At 33.7% G+C, this 11,421-nt stretch overlaps 1 protein-coding gene across 1 annotated transcript in view; it reads left to right on the top strand.

Annotated features, from left to right (window-relative positions):
• LOC106460564 overlaps positions 1-3,987 on the top strand; it is a 19,673-nt gene extending 15,686 nt beyond the window's left edge. The window contains exons 9-10 of the mRNA XM_022387671.1: positions 1,246-1,411; positions 3,243-3,987. Of these exons, the coding sequence (XP_022243379.1) occupies positions 1,246-1,411; positions 3,243-3,724 (648 nt within the window). The 3' untranslated portion in view covers positions 3,725-3,987. The remainder of the gene's footprint in view (positions 1-1,245; positions 1,412-3,242) is intronic.
• Positions 3,988-11,421: the final 7,434 nt, after the last annotated feature.

Raw genomic sequence — 11,421 nt, 5'->3', positions numbered from 1 at the left:
GCTTAGTGGAGTGCGTTGGCAACATAAATTTTGCGAAATACGTCGAAATATTGGAGGAAGGACTCTTGCCACTTTATTCCTCGGGTTTCGTGGACAAGAACACAACGTTGTTCCAGGAAGATGGAGCACCGTGTTACACTGCTAGAAACACCCAAAAGTGACAGGAAGAAAATGGTATCCAGAAGTTGCCCTGGCCGAGCCAATCTCCTGACATGAACCCCATCGAAAACCTTTGGGCCATACTCGACTGGCAAGTCAAGAAACAACAAAAAACAACAACTTCAAAGAGCGATCTACTCCAAGTTTTGAAGCAAGAGTGGGCGAAAATCTCACAATCTAAAATTGACGAGATGATTCTCACGATGCCCCAAAGGATCAACGAACTCCACGAAGCGAAAGGAAGATCTACTAGATACTAATTAAATTATAAATATATCAATTCATGCGAATATGACTGAAAATTTTCATTTTTTTTCTGAAAAGGTGGTGTCTATTTACTTGTGACCACGCTGTGTACATCAGATGCATAAAAATTCAAAAGTCTCATAACCTGAAAATATACGTTCTTGTTCGTTTTAAATTTTAAAGTAATATGCTTTGGTAGGAGTTGAAAGGGACTGTTATTAAAAACTGAAATGCTTTCCCAAACTAACCAACCTTTTAAATTTACCAAAGTAGATGCGTGTTTATATTAAATAATCTCTTATCGTAAATGCAATATATTTTTACTTTACAGGGGTGGGTTGACCTTGTGGTAGATCTATGGATTTCGGAGCTGGCGAGCCAAGTTCGAGTCCGTGTGATATCACAAAATTTACTCCGCATTTTAAGCGGGTGCCGTATAACAGCGACGACCAATCCCTTATCGTGGATGGTAGGTTGTAAGGTGATGGTGATTGTCTGTTTTCCCTCAATAAGTTGTTCAAAATTGAGGATGATGTCAGTTTGTTTGTTTTGAATTTCGCGCAAAGCTACACGAGGGCTATCTGCGCTAGCCGTCCTAATTTAGCAGTGTAAGACTAGACGGAAGGCCTCACCGCCAACTCTTTTACCAACGAATATGGGATTGACTGTTACATTATAACGCCCCCACGGCTGAAGGGGCGAGCATGTTTGGTGGGACAGGGATTCGAACCCGCGATTCACAGATTAGGAATCGAGCGCCCTAATCACCTGGCTATGCCAGGTCTAGGATGAAGTCAGTTAGCTTTAGTTAAACTTACATCTTAATATATATTTTTCTAGATGCTTTGTTTGGATGACAACCAACAAGGTTATGGACGCCGAAAACGTGACGTCATAAATCAGTCTCTGGTGGAAGACTATAATGAAGACAAACGTCGGCAGAACACCACAAGCAACTTCAATCGGCATTTTCAACTATCGGTTGCAATGCCAGGATATGCCAAAAGTAAGTAGATAATGTGTTCAAAATAAAATAAAAATAACATTTTATTGTTAAACTGTCGGTAAACGTTTCTACTAAGTTCTTCCACTGACCTATATTTTCCCCATCTAGAACACTTCCATGTCAGGTTGGAACTTTGAACCACCATGAAGAAATGCCATTTCCTTTCAAACGTCCCAAAGTTTACCAGTTTAAAGTTTCAGATAACTAATTAAATACTAAAACATGTTTCTTCTTATTTTGTATTGTGTATCTAAAGATAAACCTGCCACTTGGACAGTTGTTTATCTATAAACATAGCAGAGAAACAGAGTTAAACGCTAGAAACCGGGTTTCGATACCAGTGCTGGACAGAGCACAGATAGCACTTTGTGTAGCTTCATGCTTTATAACAATCAAACTGTCTGTCAAATCTTCCTTCCATGCTAGATATCTGTTTGTTCACATGTTCAATAGTCCATCTATCTTGTAATGTATCTGTCTGTCGACCCAATTTTCTCCTATGTTTTTTATCTGCTTATCTGTGTGGGCGACTACCTATATTTGAATTTTCAATTATGTAGTAGTCCTACTTCATACGTTTGAATTAATTGGTTACCTTACATTTGACTGTTTACGTTATCCGGCTCACGAACGTTTCAAGAATATTCAGGATTCATTTTGTTTCAACAGTGTTTGTAGATCTCATCTCGACTGTCTTCGCGTCTTCTAGAAACGTCGTAAAAAAGCGTTACAGATATGACTGAGCATGCTCAAGATTTTTCGACTTATGAACCGTTTATCAATCAATTGGTTTATTTAACCTTGTTCTCAAGACATCTTTTTGTTCTTTGGTAACAGTGCTGATGTTAAAACACAATAAGGGTGATAATGATTTTAATCACACTTCAATGTACCGGACTAATACATATTTCTATTAAGAATGATCATAAAATACTGTTACTTATACTTTATCTATTGCAAAACCAGAGCTCATCAGGCAGGCTGAATTCAATACATGGACAGTCCGAGAACTGAGTTATCGATTTCTCCTATCCTCTGTCTGACTTCCATTCCTCTTCTCTCATTATTTGACCATTTTCTGAAGACTCGGAATCTTTGTGCTCATCTAACCCATTTCGTAAACTTTGAATCTTGTGTCGCATCTCCAATATTACGCTTTCAATCTAAACAAAATGTTAAAAAAATCTTCTAGTACGTTACAGCGTTTCTAATTTGTTAATGTTTTTTTAGCGCAGTCAGCAGCAGTAGTGTATTGTAAGACTCGTACAAATGGAACACAACCGGACTGATTTGTGTGATACAAATGTTACGGTAATTTTCATACAGTCTCCAAACTGGTGCCATGAAACCATGAACTCTAGATCAGGAAATTTAACCAAGCTGATTGAATTACGAGAATGAACAAGATAAACTTTATAAGACATTAAATATGTTCAGAGGCAGTGCATAAGCTGTTTATGATATTTCAAAAAGAGGAAAAAGAATAGACATTTGCCAAATTATATTTACAAAGTTGCTAGTTAAAGTTAAATAGGATGAAAATTTTTTTAGAAGATCTTATAAGTTGATCAAGAAAGTCAATGATTCGACTTAATATATATAAAATAAGGAAGCAATCCATTGAAAGTTTCAGAAATATTTTTAGCTTTTTCAAGGCAACCGACATTGGTATTTTTCATCCCTCTAGCTAGCTGTTTAAGGTAGTATGTCGTTAATAACTGTACGAAAATTGTTTAGTCATTCGTTATTTTCATTTTTGTTGAACTTAAGTGTCACAACTTAAATTTACTCGAAATTATACTTTTATTTTAAGAATTTTGTGTATTTTTAGCTCCTTTAACTTCGGACGAACCATCTACTGTGTGTCGTAGTCTCGAGACTGACAGACAACAGCCGTGCATCCTTTACATCATCGGAACTTCAGTTGTAGCAATTGTGTTTTGTGTGTCTACCTTAGTGACTTCCACTTTCGCTGTTCGGGCAAAGAGAGCGCTATCATCACCTGCAGGCCAACCTTCGTTATATTTAAGTTCTCCAAACAACCATCCAGTCTCCCCAGTCTTAACGCATTACCCGATGCAATCTACAGACCAAAGTTCATCTTATTTTCATCATGGGATGGATGCTCCAGCTACCATACCAATCAAGACTCAGGCGAAACTTCTCGACTTTAAACACTATAAACTAGAGGAGAACTCATGTAAGACTTCTCACTCTTTACAAAAGGATATGAAAACGAAAACCCTGCATGGCAAAGAGGACAAAACAAATAAAGTAGAATCAATTGAAATAAGTTGTCCAAAATGGATCTAGTTCCAAACATAGTTTTGCTTTTGTCTTACTGTATACTATTGTCTTGATAACCGCGTAGGTATTTTATTTGAAACATAGTCTTTTAGAGCTTCGAGGTGACAATTCTACTATTTTTGTTAGGAATCAGTTTTGGTGATATATAAGTATGATATATAGTAGTAGACACACCAATGATCGATAGTGTTTTCACTTTTCATTCGTTTCTAACCTTGCCTGCTCGTTCCTATTTATTTTGAGATATTGTACATTTGTTTTGAGCTTGAACGTCATTTAAAAACTTTATGTTTTATGTAAGTGTTAATGTTTTTCTTAATAAAATAAAGCATAAAAATCAGTAAAATTGCTGTGAACAATAATCTAGTAATTGAAAAATTTTGTATAAGATTTAATATAAGTGAAAACCAGGCTTTAAGTCTTTACTCTGTTTTCACATAAGTTACAATAGATACGTTTCTGTAAAAGTTTGCAAAAATGCAGATAAATAAATTTGAACAATGCTAGAACTTGTAAAGGAACTAATATTAACACAGACTTTTGCGGTAAGTTATCTCAATTTCCATCATATTCAGACTTGCATTAAACAAATCAAGCTATTCGAATTCAGTCAGTAATTCAAAATCAGGGAGGGCTATGATTGGAGTTTATCTCACGAGCGCAAAAGATGCCACTTGGGTTGAAAATTCTAATTACAAATCCCTGTCAGTAGTTCAAATCATGGACTGATATACCCATGGTGGTTTTATTTTTCTTGGCTCATCTTTTTTTTTGTAACGCTCCTTGTTCTTGACCTAAGTTTGTCATCAAACTTAACAAATCGTAGATTGATTTAGCTCAATAAATCAAAATCTACCAGGAAATATTTACAATGGGTTTGATAAACAGTATTGATAATCATGGTTTTGTTTGTTTGATTGTTTTTGAATTTCGCGCAAAGCTACACGAGGGCCATCTGCGCTAGCCCTTTCTAATTTAGCAGTGTAAGACACTAAGGCAGCTAGTTATCACCACCCACCGCCAGCTCTTGGGCTACTCTTTTACCAAGGAGTAGTGGGATTGACCGTCATATTATAACGCTTCCACGGCTGAGAGGGCGAACATGTTTAAAGGGACGGGAATTCGAACCCGCGACCCGCAGATTACTAGTCGAGCTCCCTAACTACCTGGCCATGCCGGGCCAGGTACTTCAAGTAAACTACAGAGACAGGAATAGGAGAAACAACGAAAAGGTGAGAGAAAAGATTGGGATTCTGGAACAGAAAGGATTGTTAACTGAGAAGAGCAAAATACACTAACGAAATACTGCCACATGTAGAGAAGAGGTTCAAGATCGGTACTGACCATAAGTGAAGGGATGATGGCAAGAATAGACAAGGAATGGAAAAAATGGGATAAATCAAATCAATCAGTGAAATTATGGATTCAATTTCTGGGGGCATAGGAAACTGATAATTTCTAAAGCAAAATCCTGTACATGTTTGTTTGTTTCATGACTTTTCACATAGATACATAAGGACTACAAGCGTATAGCTATCTCAAATTTTGATCTGATATACTAGAAGAAAGGTAGATAGTCAACAGCACCCACCGCCAGCACTTGGGCAACTCTTGTCTGATGGAATAGTTAGATTTGATCGTCGCAGTTTTTGTGAACTTCGGTTTCGACGTTTCGTTATTCTGTTTCTTAAACTTTTTCTGATACACGTTATACAGGATATCTTATATATATAACTTTTGTCCAACCTATATAAATTTTTTATTTATGTTATCTCTGAAAACATATTTATTATCTGTTTACATTTTATTTTATTATTACATACATAATCAATTTAAGTATATAAACACTATAATTGACTTAACTATTGTTCCTCACATCAAAATACTATCCGCAAATGAGGTCAGAGTGATTAGTTTACTGGGTATTTACCTTTAATTAAGTTGTTTTGTTTGTCTGGAAAATAGAAACGCGTACAACATACTAAGCATAACTTCTACTGTGTTTGTTTGTAAATGAATTCTCAAAGATTTAACAAACAAAAAATACCTCTACAGATACATCACTTTTAAAGTTAAATCAGTACAAAATGGAAGCCTAACTCAAATGTAAGTATCTAGCATCAAGTGGTTTCTAGGTCATACTGATGCAGGCTTAGCAATGTTTTTTCTACACACCCTCCTTTGTAGGTAAGCTTCAAGTTTCTATATGAACGAACGTCTGAGGTGATTCAAACATTTTATAAACAACCTGGCCTCGTAAATGATGAGATACAACTCCCAAATCACTATCTCCATTATTAAGTGCACCATTTGCTATCAGCATAATATCTCAATTACTGTAATTAGTCTATCTGTAAATCTTCAACATCTCTATCAGTATTTGCACTATCTCTATTAATATTAAACAATATCTGTAAATGCCAATCTCCATGAATAATTTTACAAACTGTCAAACTTAGTGCACAAATATGAGGGTAAAAAGTGCTTCATTTGCAAAGGGAAAGACATAATGAAGTATTCTTTTTACTGTAATCGTTTTGTAGAAGTAAACATTCAGTAGGGTTGAGTACATGTAATCCAATGATTTCTGCTGCTCTTCTTTCCTCTTTTTTTGATATCTTCGAATATCTTACTATAAACATTAAATTAAATTAAAAATCGCATTATTAAAGTCCACTCTTTATGCTTCTATTTTACTTAGTTTCAAAGATCAATTTGTTCATTTTCGAAAGTTTATTTGTTATATGTATATAAAAATCCTTTGACATATCATCCATCATAAATTAAAATCACAGTTTTGTCTCAGCATCGTGGAACCCGTCCTGTTCTTTCTTGTCTCTTTCATCGAATTCAGTTTTTACAGATTTATTACATTTTATTAATCGATATACAATATAAAACTTTTTCGTCTGTATTTTACCTCCTTTGGGTCTACAGATTATATTTTCGTGTATTATTATAAATTTTCCGCGTTTTTCATGAACACATTTTATGCTTTATTTCTCTAGTTACCCATATTTGTAGGCGTGTAAAACAGTGACGTTTTCAGTTATAGTTGTTTCATTGCTGTTCAAGAAAGAGTGGCTTATAAAATCGCAAAAACATTTTAAGACGTCATGGATGCCTTCAGGTCTAGCTTAAAAGTTGTTTCTCAAAAACTTATGTAACATATTTAAAAATAGAACAATATTATGGAAAATGTAACCTAGAAATGTGTTAGCATGTGAAACACTTATCAGTGGATTATACGCCCAAACCAAAACATTTAATTTAGGTAAAAGTAAAAAGAGAACATCCATCCAGTAAGGAACTAATGATATCACTCCTGTAAAGATCTATTTAGTTTCTAGATTATAGAATATACAGTGCATTTAAAAGTCTAATTTTCTTCAGTATTTTCAAACATTTGTTAAAAAAGGAAACTACTTTTTTGAGCTGGACATTTTTTCAAATGGAAAAATTAAACATTTTATACACTTAAGGCAAAAAGAAAAACAGTAGAAACCGACAAACTAAAACATCAGTGCGAGCATGCTTTACAACACAACGTTTAGTAGATGTAATAACGGTACTGTATCCTGGAGGAGGAGAAGGATACCGTTGTTAAGTTTCCTTTACATATTTTCCACGTGTTTTAAAACCTATAGAGTCAAGGTTATTTTCCCATTAACCACCCTTGAACATCGACATTCTAACTAGAAAGAGCCTAAGATCAGAGTCACGTACCTTTACATTAACCTTGAGAACTTTATACCTGTCTTCTTCCTTCAGATTTTCTTTGCCTAGACCTTGATTTCTGGCTAACAATGATAATTATTTTATGTTACTTTTATTTGTACAAAGCCATCCAAAACTACAATAAAAAACCCGGTATTATCGAATTTAGTTTTGTATTACTTTAAGAAGAAAAATTACACTTTCTTTAAAAATCATTTTCGTCGCAAATTGATTTTCTTTAGATAATGTAGGATCTTTGTCTATGTGTATTTTTAAACGAATCACAGGCCATGAAGTATGCAGTATAAAGGTAGCAGATTGGCTAATTACATAAAAAGATATTTACAGATTAACTGTTATTATATACTTTATTGTTAGGGCAGTAGGGAAATATTTGATAAATATCAGTAATTTTTCAAAGGAAGATAACATTCAGCTGTAACATACAACTTGCTATAGTAAACCAGGGTTGTAATCATAAAATATAACATACATCCAAGGATACTGTTCGTGTAAACAAAGTTTTTCAAATTTCTCATTGTTTTCTTTTGTTTAACACATATAATACATGCATCCCAGGATACTGTTCGTGTAAACAAAGTTTTTTTGGTTTTCATTTGTTTTCTTTTGTTTAACACATATAATACATGCATTCCAGGATACTGTTCGTGTAAACAAAGTTTTTCAAATTTTTCATTGTTTTCTTTTGTTTAACACATATAATACATGCATCCCAGGATACTGTTCGTGTAAACAAAGTTTTTCTCTGAAAAATATAAAAAATCATCGAATAGCTCTACCAGAGAACACGTAACTAGAAACAGGTTCTCAAATTATTATATATCAGGATGTTGTTGTCTGATTTTAAAATAATGTTTTCCTCAGTTCGTAGAAAGTTAATTTTCTTCAAATACAATTGTCAGTATATGTGTACTTAAGCTGATCACGAACCACTAAGCATTTTATTAGAATTTTGTGGATTGGCTAATTACAAAAAGGAAGGAATGAAAAATCGAATATACGCATTCTGCATAATAGTGATAGTGGACTAACAAATTTATAAAACTAAGAGTGGAAAATCTAATTAGCGGAAATCTAATCACAACTTGAAAAAGTAGAATAGTTAATATAGTGGTAGCTGATTATCGAAATAAATCGTTGAAGAAGGGGGAAAAAAGTGGAAATCTATTACAACAAAGGCAGACTGGCTAAATGGTTAGAAAAATGAAAAATCTAATATAATCGTACTGGCTGATCAAAAGACTGGAGAAAGAAATGTAATATATAATTTAATGACAGAGTACTGGCTAATTAAAAGGAAAGAGAAATTGGAAATATTATATAATGATGGCGAACTTGGATAATTAAAACAACGAATCGTGGGACATCTGTAATAATGGTAGAAGAATGGCTAAATAGAAGGTATGGAAATTATATCATAATGGACTGCCTAATTAAATCAATTGAAAATAGAGATGTGCGTATAGTAATTATAGACTAGTTAATTAAAACTAAAAATATAATGGAAAATCTAGTACAGTGCACTGGCTAATTAAAGGGATGAGGAAATGAAAAGCAAGTGTATACAATGGTAGAGGACTAACTAATTAAAATATTGGTAGATGAAAATAAAACAGTATGATGGCAGCAGACTGGGTAATTAAAACAGCGGAAAATTTCATGTAATGTGGCAGGCCAGATAATTAAAAGGATGAAATAATGGAAAAACTAGTGTAATGGTAATACGTAATTAAAAGGGTAGAAAAAACAAAAAATCTATTACATTATTAGTGAAATGGTGAGCTGAAATGACGACGAAGTGGGCAATATAATAATAAAAGACTGAAGAAATTGAACTTTTCCCTTTAAGCATCTACTGTTAACACTTGTCATACATCAAAGTGTTATTGATAAAAACATTCACATTCGCAATCAATTAAGAGTGTTGATCACCCGAGTTTGAAAGTAGAGAATGTGCCATTAATGTCCAAAAGGTCATCGTATATTAGATAAGGAAAATAATCCATTAAAATATAAACTATCTTTTGAATAATTCTAGTGCTAGATGACCCAATTTATACTCGTTTTTTAATATGTTTTGCCAGCATAGATTAGGCTATAAGTCTTTGTTATGCAGATTCTGCCATTTTCTGTTGAATGTCTTATTTAAATGATCTAACTATAGATTATAGAAAGATTAAAGATTGCACATCATCCTTTAATATTAGATATTTCTTTAGGATGTGAACTTTGAGACCAGGCAGGATTCTAACCCGCGATTCTGCTTAACGGTAAATTAGCACTTGAGTCATCTTAATCTTCCATGGCTCATAGTGTCATGCTTTTATTCAATATTGTATCTCTTTTAAAAGTCGTAAAATTATCAACTACTTCAATAATACACAAATCATTTACTAGCCATCACGAGTTCAATCAGCATGTTGAATGAATTATAGTGACACGTAAGAAGAATGTGTGCTTAATTAAATTATGATCATCCAGCCTTGATCATGAGATATGAGGCCTGGTATGGCCTGATGGTTAGGAAACTCGAAACTTTAATAAGGTTTTAAGTAAGAAATTGTCAATCGTACTAGTTTTGTTTATACATATTTACTCAGGTGTTCTACTTTCTGTTTACATAACCGAGAGTAGAACTTATATATATATACGTACAGGAATATCAAGTGGGTGAGAAGAATGTTTTATAGTCTTGTAGCATCCCAAGTAAAGTCTCCATCTTCTTATTAACAAACCACAAAGTTCTAGCATAAGAGCCTCTAGCATAAGATAAATTTTCTTCTTTATAACCGCGAGGTAAACATTGCCAGGCTAACAAGACCCACAATTTCCAGCCTGCACGTCAGGGAAGGACTAAACTCACAACATAGTCATGTAAAACCAGTTACACAAGGACAGGATATGCATAAAACGTTAACATTTAACTTCAAATGTATACATCTCCTTTTTTTTTTATGTAGGGGGGGAGAGAAAGAGTGAATTTCAGGGAGAGTTCTTTGACGTCACACCCGGCACATCCGGGAACTTTCAGATTACAGGTATGCCAATCTGTGTTCGTCAGTAGAGTAGTAAGAAACACTAAACACTTACCGAAACGCTGAGATAGCTTCAGCAAGTTAGCCGATTATTAACGCTAGGCCTCATCCCACAAAAGTGTAGATTGCAAATTTATTTTAAGCGGATAAATACTCTAAGTTCCTGTTTTTTAAATATTTGTAACACATAAACGACTTTTCCAACCCTGAACATTTATGTGTGAATGATTTAGGGAAAAGGTAAGTGTATGCACTATAGTTTATTAGGAACTCAGAATATAATTCTATAAATCTGTGAAACAGATGTTTGAAATTATGTTTTCAAGTATTTTTACGAAGTCTATAAAGTTTCATAATAGTATGGTTATGTGTTTTAATATATCTTTTGTAGATGTTATGTATGGTTGTTTATGCTGTAATTTGTAAACAGTTTTGGACTATGCTGTGCATTTATAATGAAGCATATATATTGGGGTCATGAAGCACTGAACGATAAACGAATACATTAGCATGAGATTCATTCAGCACTGTTTCTGTAAAAGCTCATTTTTTCACCAAAGTAGATCCAGTGCAACCTGGGACTTATTACTTCAATATAACTTAAGTGTAAATAGATAAATAAACAGGTTCAATATATTTTTGGTTTTATTAGAGAGTTATTTAAGCACATCTTATTTTAATCATCTGGTAGTTATTATTTAAAATTTTGGATTTCAATTCAATGTTGGTTATATACTATGAATTATACCGCAATATACCGTGTATTGTTAACTCGTTAGTAGTGTTGCTAAATAATTATTGTTATTACTTGTTATTGCCAAATTTATAAGTAAAACTAATAAAAGCGCCTTTAGCTAAGTTTTTTTAATTTCACGCAAAGCTACACGAGGGCTATCTGCGCTACCCGTCCCTAATTTAGCAGTGTAAGAC

Source organism: Limulus polyphemus, unplaced genomic scaffold (genome assembly GCF_000517525.1).
Source record: "Limulus polyphemus unplaced genomic scaffold, Limulus_polyphemus-2.1.2 Scaffold34, whole genome shotgun sequence".
Lineage (NCBI taxonomy): Eukaryota > Metazoa > Arthropoda > Merostomata > Xiphosura > Limulidae > Limulus > Limulus polyphemus.
The sequence above is the reverse complement of the archived record's forward strand: the minus strand, read 5'-3'. Positions and strand labels throughout refer to the sequence as shown.